A 19881-nucleotide genomic window follows, 5' to 3' on the forward strand; every position below is an offset into this window, starting at 1 on the left:
ACAAAAGAAGGCAGTGTCGGACTCAGCAGCAACTTTTTTTAAACCCTTTGTGTGGATTATGATTAAGATATGGACATCCTATTAATTGTCATCACAGTGACAGCAGACATTGTACGGTAAACAATTGCTTTATTACGTATGTTTGTAGTTTGTATTTGTGGTTAAGCACCTAGCAATATTGTTACATGGTGATTAGTGTTTCACTAAAGCTAGGTCTGTTGAGCAGGGCTTTTAAAACTTGTAGCTCACACTCCCTAAATTCAGGATAAAAAAATATAATGTTCTGGACCATCATTTGGCTCCAAGTAGTCGTTAATTGCTCCTACAAAGTTTGAATGCATGATGATACACTAAATTGGTCCCAGTGTGTGCATGTGAGTGTGAATGTTGTCTGTCTATCTGTGTTGGCCCTGTGATGAAGTGGCGACTTGTCCAGGGTGTACCCCGCCTTCCGCCCGATTGTAGCTGAGATAGGCACCAGCGCCCCCCGGGACCCCAAAGGGAATACACGGTAGGAAATGGATGGATGGTGATGAAAGGATCTGTGGTTCCTACCTCTATGTCACGCGATCACGTAACTGGCTCACTCATTATCTTCCAACATGGCTCGAGAATGTCCGTGGGATTGATACTACTTTGATCATTGCTATTTACTCGCAAAATTTGAGAGTCTTTCGGTGTCATAAACCAGACATTTATGATAATATTTTTATTATAGAGGCAACTTGTTTTTCCACTCTACTGGAACTTTAAAAAATAATTGACTATTAGTCCAGATTTGAATGGGTTTGGCGTCTGGGTAGATGATACTAAAGATATGCAATTTAATGCAAGAGATAGAATTTGCTCTGTCAAAAAGCAAGAAGGATTACATTTAGTATGAAAGCTGGGCCACATAAAATGATGTGATGGCCCAAATGAGTGTGACACCTTTGGTTTAGGCAGTCAATTGAATGATACGCAAACAAACGTATTCGTTTACTACGCATATGGTTTGGCCATACAACAATTGAGACAAAATCGTGGAGCAACATTTTGGTAAAAACAGAATTATACAATGTGCGATGTACGAAAACAAAGTTATTATTCAGTTCTCCAACTTTACGTAATGAAGTGGTGAGAGTGTGCATACAATGTGTGCCAACACAAGGGTCCACTCACTAAGCCAGATTCATACCAGCCAGCCACTACACAAATAAAGATGCTTGTTGGCGTTAAATCATTGTTTTGTGGTTCAGGTGGGTGTTTGTGATGAAGAAGGGCTACCAAGAGAAGGAAGAGGCTATTCAGTCATCCGTCATCACCAAGCTCAAAGGTGTCACACTGACCAACAGCTCTGAGAGTGGACCTCACCTGTGGAGTGCCGAAGATTATGTCATTCCACCAAATGTGTGTTCTCTTGTCAAGTCAATATACCTTGGTGGAGGCCTCAGCAGCAGACTAAATAGATGAATATTGATTGTCTCCAAAGTGTTATTAATTTAACCTTTTGCTAATTTGGTTGCGTAGGGCGAGCAGGTTTTCTTTGTTGTGACAAATTACGTCGAGACCCCAAATCAGAGGCTGGGCTTCTGTGCTGAGGTGAGTGCACACAGGAGCGCTCACATAGTATTTATTAGAGTAAATAAAAATCCTAATATATCATATTGTTGCTGTTGCAGAATTACAAAGTGCCGAATGGGCGATGTCTTAGTGATGATGACTGCATCGAGGGGGAGACCGTTACAGCTGGTCATGGTGAGGAGTAATTATATTAAACCCTCAAAATATTAATTTATTTCATATGTAACATAAAATAATTGGAACTAACAAAAACTACAATTTGTGGAACTTGAAGTCAATATGTACTGTTTGTATATTATATATACCAGGGGTCACCAAGGTGGTGCCTGCGGGCAACAGGTCGCCCGTAGGGACCAGATGAGTCGCCCGCTGGCCAGTTCTAAAAATAGCTCAAATAGCAGCACTTACCAGTGAGCTGCCTCTATTTTTTAAATTGTATTTATTTACTAGCTGGTCTCGCTTTGCTCGACATTTTTAATTCTAAGAGAGACAAAACTCAAATAGAATTTAAAATCCAAGAAAATATTTGAAAGACTTGGTCTTCACTTGTTTAATAAATTAATTTATTTTTTTACTTTGCTTCCTATAACTTTCAGAAAGACAATTTCAGAGAAAAAATACAACCTTAAAAATTATTTTAGGATTTTTAAACACATATACCTTTTTACCTTTTAAATTCCTTCCTCTCCTTTCCTGACAATTTCAATCAATGTTCAAGTAAATTTTTTTTAAATTTTAAATAATAATGAATACATTTTAATTTAATTTGTCATTTTAGCTTCTGTTTTTTCGACGAAGAATATTTGTGAAATATTTCTTCAAACTTGTTATGATTAAAATAAAAATAAAAAAATATTCTGGCAAATCTAGAAAATCTGTAGAATCAAATTTAAATCTTATTTAAAAGTGTTTTGAATTTATTTTAAAATTTCTGTACTGGAAAATCTAGAAGAAATAATGATTTGTCTTTGTTATAAATATAGCTTGTCCAATTTGTTATATATTCTAACAAAATGCAGATTGGATTTTAACCTATTAAAAACATGTCATCAAAATTCTAAAATTAATCTTAATCAGGAAAAATTACTAATGATGTTCCAAAAATTCCTTTTTAAATTTTTTCAAAAAAATTCGAATTAGCCATTTTTTCTCTTTATTTTTTTCGGTTGAATTTTGAATTTTAAAGAGTCGAAATTGAAGATAAACTATGTTTCAAAATTGAATTTTAATTTTTGGGTGTTTTCTCCTCTTTCAAACCGTTCAATTAAGTGTTTTTTTTTAAATAATTTATTCTCTGCAAAAAACCTTCCGTAGCAGGAAAAAAAATGTACGACGGAATGACAGAGAAAAATACCCTTTTTTTGTTGTTGATATTTATCTGTTTCTGTATATATTTATCGGGAGAAATCATTAAGATTATCAGTGTTTCCACAAAGATAAATATCATTAATTATTAATAATAACATAGAGTTAAAGGTAAACTGAGCAAATTGGCTATTTCTGGCAATTTATTTAAGTGTGTATCAAACTTGTAGCCCTTCGCATTAATCAGTACCCAAGAAGTAGCTCTTGGTTTCAAAAAGGTTGGTGACCCCTGATATATACAGTACATTTCTTAGGAAGGTGCATATTAGGGGGTTGCACTTTGGTGGTAAGTGTCCAACTCAGATCTGGCCTGCTACTTCATTTTACATGGCCTGCGAAAGCTGGAAAACAATATGCGTCAAAGTACTGCATCTTTTTGTACTAAACACATTTAGTGAGAAAAAATACTTGTACATGAGAAATATGATATAAAAAGCCTTTTAAACTTTAATTGTTATGTTCTGTGTTGTTCACCATACCAAAGGTTGCATAGGAGGAAGGCAAAGTGAAAGTAAAAATGTATTTAACGGCAAAGATAGTGAGCAACAAGCAGGAAGGGGTTAGTGCGTCTGCCTCACAATACGAAGTCCTGAGTAGTCCCAGGTTCAATCCCGGGCTCAGGATCTTTCTGTGTGGAGTTTGCATGTTCTCCCCGTGACTGCGTGGGTTCCCTCCGGTTACTCTGGTTTCCTCCCACCTCCAAAGACATGCACCTGGGGATAGGTTGATTGGTAACACTAAATTGGCCCTAGTGTGTGAATGTGAGTGTGAATGTTGTCCGTCTATCTGTGTTGGCCCTGCGATGAGGTGGCGACTTGTCCAGGGTGTGCGCCGCCTTCCGCCCGATTGTAGCTGAGATAGGCACCAGCGAACACAAAGGGAATAAGCGGTAGGAAATGGATGGATGAATGGATTGATAGTAAGCAAACAAAGCAAATTGATCCAGCGCCATCCTCTCGTCTTGGCTGGCATAAGAAGCTTTCTTTTTCTTCTTAGAGATTGACAGCACGTCCATCCATCCGTCCATCTTCTTCCGCTTATCCGAGGTCGGGTCGCGGGGGCAGCAGCCTAAGCAGGGAAGCCCAGACTTCCCTCTCCCCGGCCACTTCGTCAAGCTCTTCCCGGGGGATCCCGAGGCGTTCCCAGGCCAGCCGGGAGACATAGTCTTCCCAACGTGCCCTGGGTCTTCCCCGTGACCTCCTACCAGTTGGAAGTGCCCTAAACACCTCCCTTGGGAGGGGTTTGGGTGGCATCCTGACCAGATGCCCGAGCCACCTCATCTGGCTCCTCTCGATGTGGAGGAGCAGCGGCTTTACTTTGAGCAACTCCCGGATGGCAGAGCACGTGAGAATCCTAATTGCAAACTAAGGGCAAGTGCTCAAGACTGAAGAGGGAAACAAAGGCAGACAGGAAGTCTCCCTTCAAAAGGCAAAACCTAGTAACTCACTTCTAGCTGATTTTGAGAAAACTAAGAAAACCAATCTATCTTGATGGTGTCTTACAAAGATTTACAAAGTCATCAAACGTATAGATGTTTTCTTGAGCTTTCATTTTCTTGCCGATTGAGCCATGGATTGAATCTGCTCTCATGAACGTGTGCCCTTTCTCCAGATATTTTATCACAATCTCGGGTGGGCCCCATACTGCGTTTGCACAGCGTCCAGTTTTTATTTTGACCTCCACAGTTATCTGCCCAAAAGAGCAAGCAAGGGGAAGAATCAAGAACAATACATTTAATGAAGGTGCTTGCAACGTCCTGGGCCAATCTTCCAAATATCCCTTCATGCCATAATATTCACATAATCAGGTTGACCATCAGCCCCCATTCGTGCAAATGTCTCATTAAAGACAATAAGGCGACTGACAAAGAAGCTCCGATTGGTCCCTTGAGATACTAGGTTTTTCTGTTGTATCTACGCGGTTATGTGGTAGTTGCTGGGTCCTGCCATGCGCGTAACAGCTTACTTACGGAACAAATTACAATATCGCATACACTAATGTAAAGCATATCACCTAGGAACTCCAAAATTATTATCAGCTCAGTTTTTACCAAAATTTAGTTACTGGGTTTTGCCTTTGGACGGGAGAAGTAGAAACAACAATAAAGAATCTGGTCATAAAATTATACAAAAGATAAGAAGCTAATAAAAATATCCAAACTGATGTGGGATCATGACATTAATATTATTTAATAATGCAACAAATAGTATGTCATCATACATTTTAAAAACTTTTTTCTTAAAATAAAAACACATACTTAAATGTCTGTTTGTGATTTTAAAGCAAGTTGTCCATCAATTTGTACACTGTAAGTATGACAATAGGTTTTAAGGGCAAAAACTGGCAGCTCAGTTGCCAGAACTTTACCATAAAAACGGTGGAACCATTTTTTCAGTTTCCAGTAAAAAATACCTTAAATGCTATGGTAAAAACTGGCTACTAAGTTGTCATTTTTTGACCTTAAAATATGTGTAAATACAGTGTACATAATAAGGATTTCAAAAATCAAAGCAAAGGCAACTGTGTAATAGTATCATGAAGCGAATTCTTATATATACACATGCATTATGTTCATATACGTATTATTTACTGTTAGAAGCGGCTCTTTGCTGGTAACCATAATTGTGATGTGGCCCTCAATGCAAATCAAGGCATGACACCCCTTTCATATTTGATTTATCTAATATTGCAACAAATATTATAATACTTTAAATCCCAAACACTTTCTTTGTTTCAATTTTAAATTAATACTTAAATATGTGATTGACTTGTGATTTCAAAGCAAGTTATCCATTAAAAGGTATGCTGTCAAACAGTGATTTCACCAAGTACCACGATAATGACCAACATTAAAAGACAGTAGCATAGTAGCCGTGAGGGTTCATTAAAAACAAGGCAGAGGTTTTATTTAACAAGAATATTTAATATTTTTGGCCACTGTAACATTACACACAGATTGAATAGTAACACTGTGTTTGAATATATGAACATAAGACTGCTTTAATCAAGTGATTCTTTGGCGTACCAATAGATGGAGCCCACGTACCACTGGTACATGGGCTCCATCACGCACCACAGTTTGACAATAATTGCTGTAAGCAATACACCATCACTAACTAGAACTCAAAAAGTTATGGGTGGAATTATACAAAATTTTCAGGAAATGTCACAAATGAGACTAGAAACAAGTTATTAGATTTTGGGGGTGATCTGGATCACTGTCTGGATTCAGGATTTTTCAAAGGCTTACATACTTTTAAGTTATAGGACCTTCTGCGTTCTCTAACTGCTTAATTAACTTCGCCAGAAGGTTTTGTATTTGCTAGGTTCTTTTGTCTGTTTTATCTGTTGTTACCGCTTGTTGTCACTCACTAAATTGTATTGTAGAATGTTAGCGAATGAATTATGTTGGATTTTATTATTTGCTTTGCATTAATTGAGCTTCTTCCATCTCTGTGATGTCGTCATGGAGGAGTGAGAGAGGATTCAAGTAACAATCTGGTGAATTCCGTGAATTCCATGTCCCAAGAGGATTAAGGCTCATACTACATACTCATACCATGATCACAAGTGGGACATGTTCATTGTAATGTGTACTCACCTGTGCTGCTTGTTTAGACGATAATGGCTGTATGTTAAGTTATTTTCTGTACACTGACTACTCTTACTCTGTAGCAAAGGTTGCTGAAATGGTCTTTCCAGCCCAAAACATATACAGAAGTGAATATTTGTAACACGTCTGCGTTTAGCATCAAGAATGTTTCCCCTCTCTTCATCAGGAATTAAAACTGGCTTGTGTGTAAACAGCACCGGGACGTGTGAGATCTACACCTGGTGTCCCGTAGAATACCGCAAGAGACCCATGTGAGTAAGAGTAGTGAGAGGATTTATTTGGTCTGAGATTTTCACACGTTGCCATTCCTCTCATACATACATACGCCCTTCTTCTCCTTCCCAGAGAGCCTTTACTGAAAGACGCTGAAAACTTCACCATTTACATCAAGAATTTCATCAGGTTCCCAAAGTTTGAGTTCTCCAAGTAAGTGTGGGTGTGAGGTGCTGATGGGAGGCGTGCCTCTGGTCTCAAGCCGTCATCACCCAGATGAGCGAGTGAGCTGGGACATACAGTATATGTCCCCCCACGGACACTTTAAATAGCTTAGGGGGGAGAAAGCCTTCTATTAATACAAACACTATTCTAACGGTCATCTGAGCTGTCCTTGACACCCTAACTCTGGACAGGTGGCACTTGAGAGGGGCTCTCCGAGCTCCGCTTTCAAGCGCTGAAGGATTGCGCTTACATGACAGCAGTTATTGTAATTATGCACCACAAGATCTCATTGAAATTCAGCATCTTCTGTCACTTTCTTCACTGCTTTCATATCTCAAAGGGAGGTGCTTAATTGGTACTGGAAATTCAACTCTTTTCCCCATGTGTGTAAAATGAGAGTTTGGCACGCTAATGGTATGGTTGCAGCAACTATTTGACACCCCATACGTTACCGCTGATGTATGTGTGCGCCATTAAAGCTTTTTTGATTGGCATGGCATTTAGCTGCATACTGTTATTCACATGATACATACAGAGCACCCGGAAAGTATTTGCATTTCACTTTTCCCACGTTATGTTATGTTATGTTATGTTACAGCCTTATTCCAAAATGTAATAATTCTATTTTGTCCTCAAAACTCTACACACAATATCTTATAATGGGAAAAATGTTTTATTTTTTCTTAGAATATTAGGCAAATTGATTAAAATAAAAAATAACACATGTACATAAGTATTCACAGAATTTGCTCAATACTTTGTTGATGCACCTTTGGCAGCGATTACAGCCTGAAGTCTTTTTGGCACACCTGTCTTTGAGCAATTTACCCCATTCGTCTTTCCCTCTCTGCACATTGCTGTATTCATCTTTCCCTCTATCCTGACTACTGTCCAAGTTCCTGCCGCTGAAAAACACCCCTAAAGCATGATTCTGCCACCACCATGCCTCACTGTAGGGATGGTATGAGCCGTGCCTGGTGTCCTTTAAACATGACGCCTGGCATTCACGTGAAGAGTTCAATCTTTGTCTCATCAGACCAGAAAAATTCGTTTTTCGAATTTTGAGAGGTAGACAAGAGCTTTCATAGAGTCCCGAAAGAAGTGGTTCATAAAGGTAATAAAGTCAGTGAAAAACACAAGTGTGTAGATGGAAATTGCTCTTAAAAATATCACTTTTATCATTTTGTGGAATACAATCGTACCATACTTGTGTCTGCAGCGATCACTTTGTAAAATGTTTGTGTGAACATTTAATTTGTTTGAGAAACTTTCAGTGATGCAATCCAGTTTATCCTCTACTATATTGATAGTGTTTGAGAGCAAAACAAAACGTAAAGAAACAAGCCTCGATACACGCTTTGCGGAAATGCCCCCACATTACTCGACACACACCTCAAAGCCTCCACACAGCTCTTCACATTACCTGATTAAGCACACTACCGCCACCCGCAGGATATGTACGGACAGAATACCGGCCGCTGTTTTACACCGCTTATGTTAGTATGCTTCAAATCGCCTCTGGGGTAGCCCATCGGATTCTAGGAGTGGCACATGTGATATCAGGCTACCCCCTAGACACGCCACTGAAAGTTAGACATTATTGTCGGTAGTAAGAGAATTAGGGTAGTTTTTACAAGCTTGAACAAGAAATGCATTCATTAATCTTAAATACCTTTATTTTCAACTTTGTCTTTTTAGTTACTTGTCATCTTTGTTTAGGTGCGCGACCAACTGTAGCGCTCCTGACGGGTGATTCAGATGCACATTTTTGAATGACTTTTGAGATATTTTTCAAACTTATTATGGCCAATAGTGTGTAAATAATATATTATATACAGTATATCTATTCATACAATATATTACTCACATTTGTTTTCATATAAATAAAAAAGTTTTTATTTAAAAAAAAAAACTTATTCTGAAGGTGTGGCGGCATTTATCATTCCGTGGTGGGTGTGCCATGATAAATTACATGTAGGGAAAACCCAGCATGCTCACTGCTAATAGAACATAAACTTATTCAAAGTAACATTTCAGGAACATTTGTGACCTCTACTTAAGTGCTTTGTAGCCAAGACAAACATTTCCCAAGTCTCAAATGTTTAGAGGACACACAGCTTGATGAGTATTTGGCCAGACTTCCTTTTTGCCTTAGCGCTAGCTTGCGGTTCTCTGGGAGTAAAATGCTAAATATTTTTTATTTCAGAGAAGACCACTCACTTCGTTACCCTTTTAACCATAGCTTTTGAAACAATTATAACAATGCATTTTAACGTGTTTGTTTACCTATTAAACCACTGCTTTTGACCAAAAGACAGGTGTGAGTTTGGCAACGACAGGTTGAATTGTGAATTTCACAACCAGAAATCATAATATAATAACTACAAAAGTACACTTCACATAATGTTGGATATAGAGAACATTCAAACCCTTTATTTATTGAATTATCAATAGTGAACTTCAATGTTTGGTGGATTTCCAAACAGCTAAAATTATGTACAAAGCAAACTATAACCTGCCAACCATGAGTGTACATCGATTCTTCTTAGCTAAAGAACAGATAAATACATTGTAAAACATTTGTATACATGTACAATACTTAAAACTTTTAACATATCAGTATGTGGAATTAATATGGAAGAGATTATTAAAGAAATCAAACAATGTATTAATAAATATCCAGTTTTAAACTCAAAGTGTTTACAAAGTACAAAGAAGAGGAATCGTGATAAACATTTTGAACCCTGCTAAAAATTAGATAACATTATTCATCTTATTACGTAAATCACAACTTATTTAACTACTGTATTTTTCGGACTACAAGGCACACTTATAATACTTTCATTTCCTCAGAAATTACGGTGTGCCTTATAACTTTGTACCCCTAATGTTCGTATTAATTATGGTTGTGGTTTCCGCCTTTGAAGCAATTTTATGTGGTACAAGGTGTAATGATAAGTGTGACCAGTAGCTGGCAGTCATACATAAGTGACACATGTAGACTGCAGGTTAAAGCCTGTTCAATAAATGGTGCTAACAAATACGTGTAAGCAAGCAAGACCAACACTTTCAAGTTTCATTGAGAATATAGAACAGTACACACAGCGCTCCAAAATATGTCAAAATGTTTTAGTGCAACTTTAGTAAGCTACGAAGCTGCACCACTTGATGAAACACGGAGCATTATGGCTACCGTTGTCAGAAGTACTGAGCTTCGAAACACTGGTATTACTCTGGCCCCTATTAGGAGACGCATTATCTGGCATTTTGTTTTGCAATATTATGCAAAAACAACTTTTCTTACCTGTTGGTACCTGTTGACGTGTATTTGGGATCTGCATTAGTCCCGAAAATTTGCGCGCGTTTGCCACTGTAGTCCGCGGTGTAGTCAACAAGCTTCTTCTTTTTCTTCTGTTGCCATTTCTGTTATAAAATACCAAACAGTTCTAACTTATATCAGTCAGTAGACTCGCTGTGAAAGCGCTACAACAAAGTCGACGGGAAGTAAACACAGTCGAAGTGGAGGTACATAAATAAGACCATCCACAAAATGGTTCATCCTGAAGAGATGGTCAGAAAGCGACTTGAAGATGGTCTGTAAAACCTATTCTATGCAACATTTTGAGCAAAGAAACACCATTACACCAAACACCAGCTCAGTGACCTTGTGGTTAGAGTGTCCGCCCTGAGATCGGTAGGTTGTGAGTTCAAACCCTGGCCGAGTCATACCAAAGACTATAAAAATGGGACCCATTACCTCCCTGCTCAGCATCAAGCGATAGAATTGGGGGTTAAATCACCAAAATGATACCCAAGCGTGGCCACCACTGCTGCTCACTGCTCCCCTCACCTCCCAGGAACAAGGGGGTATTTCAAATGGAGAGGTTATTTTCACCACACTTAATTTGTGACTATCAGTGGTACTTCAACGTTATTACATGTTAACTAGACCACAAGGAAGTGTTTTAAATGTAGAACAAAAAATCATAATTTGACCCCTTTTTTGCACCCTATAATCTGATGCGCGCGCCTTTTGTTTAAAAATAGCTCAAAACAGACAGTCGGCACTGCGCCTTATAATAAGGTGTGCACTATGGTCCGAAAAATACGATATTTATTATGAATACTGTAGTATTGATTATTCTGTGATTTAAATTGTCCATCCATCCATTTTATACAGCTTATCCCTTTCGGGGTCGCGGGGGGTGCTGCAAATTGAGAACAGGAAGTGAACAATGGTATTAGTAATTGCTATGAAGTGGAAAAAGTGTAGGATTAAAGCATCTTCCTACTCCTTTTCAGACATGTTAAAATGAGAAAATAGAAAATGATTAAATATGTAACGTCTCATGTTGTAACTGTATGCATGTTTGAAATGCATTTAAACAACAGCAACAGTGTAAAATGCCATCCAGGACCTTCGTAACCCCTGTCGCACCGTGCTGCCCATGATGATGATACATAAATAAACATTGAGGATGATCTAATCAATTACATTTACATATTGGTGTCAGGGTTTTATGTTCCGTCAGAGTTTAGGCTGAAATGGACTTGTTTGTGGGTGTGTATTCCATTCTTAAAAAGCATGAAAATATGACATCCCTGCAATGACGGCTGTCTTCACCTCTCCAGATCCAACGTTCTTGATACGTCTGATGACAGTTACTTGAAGACATGCTCCTACGATCCCGTCACTCATCCTTACTGTCCCATCTTTCGCTTTGGAGACCTGGTTAAATGGACCGGACATGACTTTCAGGACATGGCTACTAAGGTACACAATGCCAATAATGTAACAATTAAGTGAGCATTGCTTCACAGTGTACTGTTGTGTTTTAGACAAGCAAAATATACTCCACAAGACATTGTTTGCATTTTTACAAGCGTTCCAGATTATTAGTGAAGAGGACAGATGCAATAACAGACTGTCGATTTTCCTTGTTTTGAGTAACTCACGTTTTTTGTGGAACTATACATGAATAAGCTATCCTGTAGATTGTAATTGAAACATTTTTAACAACCAAAATAAAACTCCCAATTTGAAAAATGCACATTTATTACAAAAATGGAACTTTAATAATTTTGTAAAAATCTTGCAGCAAAAACAGAATCATTGTGCCTTTTCTGGCCCTTCAAATGAGTGAAAACAGATTGGTTTTCTTCAAAGAAATGCTTATTACATCACTGTAATGCCATCCATCCGTCCATTTTCTACCGCTTGTCCCTTTTGGGGTCGGTGGAGCCTATGGCAGCTGCATTCGGTCAGAAGGCGGTGTACACCCTGGACAAGTCGCCACCTCATCCCAGGGCCAAAACGGATAGACAGACAACATTCACACTCACATTCACACACTAGGGCCAATTTAGTGTTGCCAATCAACATATCCCCAGGTGCATGTCTTTGGAAGTGGGAGGAAGCCGGAGTACCCAGAGGGAACCCACGCATTCACGGGGAGAACATGCAAACTCCACACAGAAAGATCCCGAGCCTAGGATTGAACCCATGACTACTCAGTACCTTCGTATTGTGAGGCAGACGCACTAACCCCTCTCCCACCGTGCTGCCCATGACACTGCTTGATATGTCTCAGTTTAATAGTGTAACATTATTTTAGACGTTAAAAAGCAGTGTTCGTAAGATATGACAGCCACGGAGGCTCATTCAGTCTCTTTATTAACGAGAGGTAACACAATCCAGTGAAAAGATTCAAAAGAGCGGCCGCTGCTAAGCCAACAAACACAGCTCAGCTAAAATGCTGCTGTGAGCGTGCTGTCGCTGACAATACACGACAACAGGCACCGCCTTTTAAAGACACAAACACACACACACACACACACACACACACTGCTCTCATATAAAGCGCCTCAACTGCATATGCCAAATATTTAAAAATAAGTTGTTTTAAGTAGCGCATTAATTAGTTTCCTAGTAATGAATTACATTTATTTCAGAGTAATTATATTAGTAATTATATCATTTCTTTGGTAAAGTAACAAGTAACTTGAATTAATTACTTTTTAAAACTAATTGTCAGACCGAACAAAAACTGTCTTTTGAAAAAGTGCAGAGGACATGTCCTATCTTATGTATATATGTCACGAAATTTTGGCGACAAACCCAAATATGCAGAGATGGCAGGCTTGAAAACATGACTTTTAAAGTCAAAAATAAAATGCAGGACAAAAGGAATCAGGAACCAGGAAACAGCTAACAGGAACCAGCATACAGGAAACAGCAAACGATACTTTAGCACTGACTAGAGGGCGAGGCAGGTATAAATAACAGCCGGCTGATTGACATGAGGTGTGGCCCGGCTGCCAATCAGCCGCAGGTGAGGGGAAACATTGCTCAGGGAGACAAGCAGGAATGTGAACCAAAATAAGTGCACTGACAGGAAATAAAACACAAACACAGAGGAAAAGCAAAAATATAAACCAAACTGTCAGAGACAAGCCTGAAAACAAACACATGCAACATGGCCAATTATGCAAATGATAAAATACTGTCATTTACAAATGTCACTGATATATACCTTTGTTTTAAATGTGTCATTTGAGCAACATTCACAGACGCAGAGTTGATGTATTCCTTATTTGTTTCAGGGTGGCTCTGTTGGTATTCTTATTGAGTGGTACTGCGATCTGGATAAGGACTACTCGAAGTGTAACCCAGAGTACAGCTTCACCCGCTTAGATATGAACTTGAACAACTCGGTCACATCAGGATACAACTTCAGGTAGGTCCTCTCACTAGTTTTTCTTCTTTCTCTCCTCAGTAACCCATGGAATGTCACTCTTGCCTTGCAGGTATGCCAGGTATTTTAAGGATCAACACGGGGAAACCTTTCGCACTTTGTATAAAGTATATGGAATTCGCTTTGACATCATGATAAATGGCCAGGTAAAAGCTTTCATTGGAGGAGTTTGTGAAGAGCAGAAATTCTTGTAATCATTATTTTACTTTTGTTTTTTTCAGGCTGGGAAATTCAATATTGTTCCAACAATAATCGCCATTGGTTCTGGTGTTGCTCTGCTGGGAATAGTGAGTCATTTATATTGCACACTAAAATACACCAATTGCTCTTTATCAATGAATATTTTGTTGACAAAAAAAAAAAAAAATTTCCTTCCAGGGAGCTTTCGTCTGTGATATGATACTACTGTACATGATGAACACCAGCTCCTTCTACCGAGAAAGGAAGTTTGAAATCATCAATTTCAAGTACGACTTTGTGGAATAGCATTTTTGTTTTTACATATTACAGTGCCTGTGACATCACAATAATCATTGTATGGACATATTTCATGTTTGGCCTGGTTACACAGAAAACATTTTCAAATTGTTGGGGACACATTGAACATGAAAAAAAGGAAAATTTTAAAATGTTGTTGTATATATGACATGAAACATGTAATGTAACAAGAATTGATCATCTTAAAATTGCCACATAAAAGCAACAATTAGAGATAACCCTAAAGGAAAAAATACCATAACAAGTTTGAATTTTATTTGTTAGTTAAATAATTATATGAGCATTTTTTTCCCCAAAATACACATTTTAATGTTCACTTTTTACCCCCCAAAAATAATTATTTTGACATACAAACCTCATATGGTTTCACTGGAGGTGTCCTGATTTGATATTGGATATCAGTCTGATATGAGCAAAACAAATTAATATTGGATGATATCAGCTTGCATCGGCAGCGCGGTGGGAGAGGGGTTAGTGCTTCTGCCTCACAATACAAAGGTCCTGAGTAGTCCTGGGTTCAATCCCGGGCTCGGGATCTTTCTGTGTGGAGTTTGCATGTCCTCTCCGTGACCACGTGGGTTCCCTCCGGGTACTCCGGCTTCCTCCCACCTCCAAAGACATGTACCTGGGGATAGGTTGATTGGCAACACTAAATTGGCCCTAGTGTGTGAATGTGAGTGTGAATGTTGTTTGTCTATCTGTGATGAGGTGGTGACTTGTCCAGGGTGTACCCCGCCTTCCACCCGATTGTAGCTGAGATAGGCACCAGCTACCCCAAAGGGGAAAAGCGGTAGGAAATGGATGGATGGATCAGCTTGCATCTGAAATCTACAGTATATTACAAGCAGTCCTGAAGCCTGTTTACTTGTGCAAAGCCAGTTAACATCTAAATGTCCTACGATAAGCACACAATCAATCAATCAATCAATCAATGTTTATTTATATAGCCCCAAATCACAAATGTCTCAAAGGACTGCAAAAATCATTACGACTACAACATCCTCGGAAGAACCCACAATGTTTGTCTTTTCTTATATTTCAGTGAAGTCACTTACAAAAGGTAAACATGGTAGGCAATAGGCTACTACAAGCGAGCAGCTACACCACAGCTAAGCCCACAATAGCACACATGCTAAACATACGTAATAAATACCCTAAATTGAACAATATTGCAGTCTAAAACATGACATGAGTCAATATAAACAAGTATAAAATATAGTTGCATATTACATATACAAAGTCCTCAAGGCAGAAGTGTATTAGAAAGTATCCAGTAACAAACGTGTCCGCATCATTCAACTTACTGCATCACACCTTTAATTTAATGCATTATTACGAACACCAGGTGTCACCAAACACAAATTAACACTGCACTTCTGAAGCCTAAATCTGTCATAAGGTTAGTATTTTTACACCTACGGTTGCTCTCTGAGTAATTTCACTTGATCAAAACGTTCATATAATTCCACACTACAAAATTATAAAAGTATCTCCTGTGATTTCTGCTGATATCACATTGCATTTATATCCATATCGGCCAAAACGCAAGGTTCCACTATTAGTCTCGTATTGGAAGTGAAAAAATTTCATTAGGACACCGATTGTTTCCTCTCTCATGGAGGCATCACATTTTGCCTTGTAGCTGAAGTTATCTTAAAAGGTTCAAACAATTTTACATATAGTTTTCCCGAACTGCTGCACCTTCCCTGAAATGCTTTGGTGCCCCCCAGTGGTCTTACACTTTTTAAATTGTTGACCTTTGGTCCGGCATGTACAGTACTTGGTTTTGTAAAGACATAATTAATTCAATGAGATATTGTATATTGTTAGATATTACACTGATATGCTTTGTTACCTATAACTAGGTGTGGGGATAACTTATTTAAGAATTTTGAGGCTTATTTGTAACGAGTCCTAAAGGGGAACTGCACTTTTTTGTAATTTTGCCTATCGATCCATTTTCTGCCGCTTACCCTTTGGGGTCGCAGGGGGCGCTAGTGCCTATCTTAGCTACAATCAGGCGGAAGGCAGCGTACACCCTGGACAAGTCGCTACCTCATCGCAGGGCCAACATCGTCCACAATTATTACGAGAGACCTGACAATTTTTTTTGTATTCTAAATATTAAATAAATGTGATCAAAAGTCCGCTTACAATTGAGCCCATGGGAGCCGCTCTATTCTACCTATAAACGACTTTAAAACACCTCCATTAAAGGGGAACTGTACTTTTTGGGGGGAATTTTGCCTATCGTTCACAGCCATTATGAAAGACAAGAAAACACTTTTTTTTTTAAAAACGATTTTAAAGATGATAAAAAAACGCTTAAAAGATGCGCCTAATGGTGTTTAGCCTTCAAAGCCCTCTAAATCAATTTCAAAACCCTCTAACAACATTTTATATACACAGTGCAAGTCTATATATGATATAGTAACAGACATGTTCATAACAATATGTAATATGTTCAATATTTACCATATTTTGATCATTTTAATCATTTCCGGGACTGATTTTTTCTGCGCATTGAATTCTGTTTCCATAGGAGCGCACGTCTGACTTCTGACAACAAATGTGGGTTCCTACTTCTAGAATCAAACCCGCATGTGTTTTCTAGTCATGGCAAACTTGGTAACAGACAACAAAGACAAATATAATTGGACAAATGAGGATTTACAACCTTATACTTATGTAGCTAAATATATTGTTGCTTCTAGAAGCGAGCATGGAGGAAGAGGAAGATGTTGGAGCAGATGGAAGCCGGTAGAAGGGATGAAAGCGATGTTGACGCTATAAATGTGGAGCAAAGTTATTTCAACATAAATCGATTGCTTACCTAAATCAACAAGAAACATCTGGCCATTAAACACGCAGCATGTCATGCGTGTTATTAAAACTATAGTGCATATGCTGTCTGGCTAGCTGTGTACAAACAAAACATGAAATGTGGGCTAATACTTTACACATACTGTAAATGATAAATGGGTTGTTATAAAATTCGAAAACCTAATTAAATGATAAATGATAAATGGGTTGTACTTGTACAGCGCTTTTCTACCTTCAAGGTACTCACAGCGCTTTGACACATTTACCCATTCACACACACATTCACACACTGATGGAGGGAGCTGCCATGCAAGGCGCTAACCAGCACCCATCAGGAGCAAGGGTGAAGGGTCTTGCTCAGGACACAACGGACGTGACGAGGTTGGTACTAGGTAGGGACTGAACCAGGGACCCTCGGGTTGCGCACGGCCTCTCTCCCACTGCCCCACGCCGTCTTGTAATATGATTGTTCATTGTTTTTTAGTCAGTACAGATTGGTGTCCTATCGCAGTGTTGTGCATTACAAACTCAAAAGTGTTTCGTGCTGACATACAAGCTAGCTCATCTCTTGCCGTAGTTAGCTTTTACAGCTAAAATCAAAGCATGACGATGTGTTACTACGCTAGAAAGAGTTCCTCAGTGTTCGCTCTTACAATAACAATGTCGTTACAGCTTGGTTATTATACAGGTTACGGAACGTAAAGGAAATATTGTTGACGTTTTTTGAATGCATTTTTAAAGTGATTTGGAAGTAGAATTTATTGCTCCCGTTAGCTGCATTGCTAGCGACCTAAAACGAGCCGATATTTATGTGTTAGAAAGTGGAAAAAAACCCAAAACTTTTGTCTTCTCGTCTCATAGTAATTGTGATAGACAAACTTCCCCAAAAAGTGCAATCCTTCTCGAAAGGTTTATATACATGATGTAGGTATATATGTAATGAAGTAACAGGCGCATTTATGATACAATTTTATATTCACGTACTTTGATCATTTTAAGAATATGCGGCACAATAATTTCAAAAACGCATCACACCATTTGCTTTTTTTTCTTCATCACTGATTACTACTCACTGCAGACTTCATGAGCTAACAAACATAATGAAACATCACTTACTGTACATGGTCTGCTGTCGTTAGAATACTGACTGCTAGGATGTTCATATAGTCCCATTTAGATTAAAAATGACTATAATCCTTGCAAAGAAAAGGGGCTGGGTCACAGAGGTGACCAACCGTATTTTCGTGTCGTTCTCTCAATTTCCGGGTCGTAAATGTCTGTTAAAGTGTAGCAACTGTCATTGTGTACGTCCTCAGACTTCTTCTGTCCAGGTGAGATGCATGATTTATGATCTACAATAAACTTCCAGGGAGCAAAGTAGTGAGGAAACACCTCGCCAGTCGATCAAGTCGAAATTGTTCACAGGCTTGTGTGCCGCTATAAATAGTTTGTCTGTGTTAGAGCTTATAATAACAGTATCACAAAATGTAAACTGAGGATTGTTGGTGCTTTTTGAAGGTTTTTTTTATTGGGTTTTATGGGCGGAATAGAAGACCTCCCATTGGCTGCGCTGTAAGCTGACATTTATCTAAGAGTTACAATTAATTTTAAAAATCCATGCGTCGTCATGTCTTTCATAATTATTGTGAACGATAGGAAAAATTCCTAAAAAGTTCAATTCTTCTTAAATTCATTAAAAAAACAAAAAAAATCAAAAATATTTTTTTTAATCGGTCCTGTCCAGCTACTTGGGCAAATCATATTGTTGATGTAGATGCACATATCTGCTGTAACAGTTATAATTTAGAAATGTGTTGGATAATTCCCTTGTTGCCTTATTTCTGTTTGAGTTTATTAAATTTTTGGATAAAATATTATTAAACAAAACTGGTTTTCTTTTGATTAATAAATTAGCATTAGCGAAAAAGCTCTTTCCCGGTTGCAGTTAGTCCAGAACGCGGCAGCACGACTTTTAACAGGGGCCAGGAAACGCCAGCATATAACCCCAATTCTTCAGAGTTTGCACTGGCTCCCTGTTCATTTTAGAATTGATTTTAAAACATTGCTGTTTGTTTTTGAATCTTTACATGGACTGGCACCTCAATATATCTCGGACCTCATCCAAATTTACAATCCTTCGCGTGTTATGGGGTCCGAAAGCCAGCTCCAGCTCGTGGTGCCCAAGACCAGACTTAAAACCAGGGGAGACAGGGCCTTCTCTGTGGTCGGCCCTAAGCTCTGGAACACTCTGCCCCTCCATGTTCAAACTGCTTCCACAGTGCCGTGTTTTAAGTCTCGTCTTAAGACCCACTTTTATTCTTTGGCTTTTAACACTATGTGAGTTGTGTGGTCCTCTGTGTTTTTATACATTTCTATTTTACTGTTTTAATTGCTTTTACCCTTTAAAATAGTTTTCAACCATATTCATTGTTTAATAGTTTTTTTATTGGTTTTATATTTATTTATTTTTTTGTTTTTATTCAGCCATTTGACGAGCATATTGTTTTTAATATTGTTTTTAACATGGCTGTGCAGCACTTTGGAAACGTTCTTGTTGTTTAAATGTGCTATATAAATAAAGTGGATTGGATTGATTGGATTGGATAAAAACTGTTATCAGAGCTGTTGTCTATTATTTGGGGGAATGTAGTTAGCTATAGAACTGGCACCCAGTGTTATTAAAAATGTATTGATGTTGAGTCTCGAATCGGTTGGACTCGATTAGATTGCAAATCGAATCGTATACCCCCAAGAATCGAATCGAATCGTTTGGTGCCCAAAGATTCACAGCCCTACCTACAACCACACAACCATAATTTAAACATA

At 38.4% G+C, this 19881-nt stretch overlaps 1 protein-coding gene across 4 annotated transcripts in view; it reads left to right on the top strand.

Moving 5' to 3' along the window:
- p2rx5 (purinergic receptor P2X, ligand-gated ion channel, 5) overlaps nucleotides 1-19881 on the top strand; it is a 31387-nt gene that overhangs the window by 9840 nt on the left and 1666 nt on the right. For all 4 annotated transcript variants that reach the window (XM_061897972.1, XM_061897971.1, XM_061897974.1 and 1 more), the window contains 10 exons: nucleotides 1239-1389; nucleotides 1510-1581; nucleotides 1662-1737; nucleotides 6708-6792; nucleotides 6887-6967; nucleotides 11612-11753; nucleotides 13583-13716; nucleotides 13787-13880; nucleotides 13956-14021; nucleotides 14113-14201. In XM_061897972.1, coding sequence (XP_061753956.1) covers nucleotides 1239-1389; nucleotides 1510-1581; nucleotides 1662-1737; nucleotides 6708-6792; nucleotides 6887-6967; nucleotides 11612-11753; nucleotides 13583-13716; nucleotides 13787-13880; nucleotides 13956-14021; nucleotides 14113-14201 — 990 coding nt within the window. The remainder of the gene's footprint in view (nucleotides 1-1238; nucleotides 1390-1509; nucleotides 1582-1661; nucleotides 1738-6707; nucleotides 6793-6886; nucleotides 6968-11611; nucleotides 11754-13582; nucleotides 13717-13786; nucleotides 13881-13955; nucleotides 14022-14112; nucleotides 14202-19881) is intronic.

Source organism: Nerophis ophidion, linkage group LG04 (assembly GCF_033978795.1).
Source record: "Nerophis ophidion isolate RoL-2023_Sa linkage group LG04, RoL_Noph_v1.0, whole genome shotgun sequence".
In the NCBI taxonomy this organism is placed as follows: domain Eukaryota; kingdom Metazoa; phylum Chordata; class Actinopteri; order Syngnathiformes; family Syngnathidae; genus Nerophis; species Nerophis ophidion.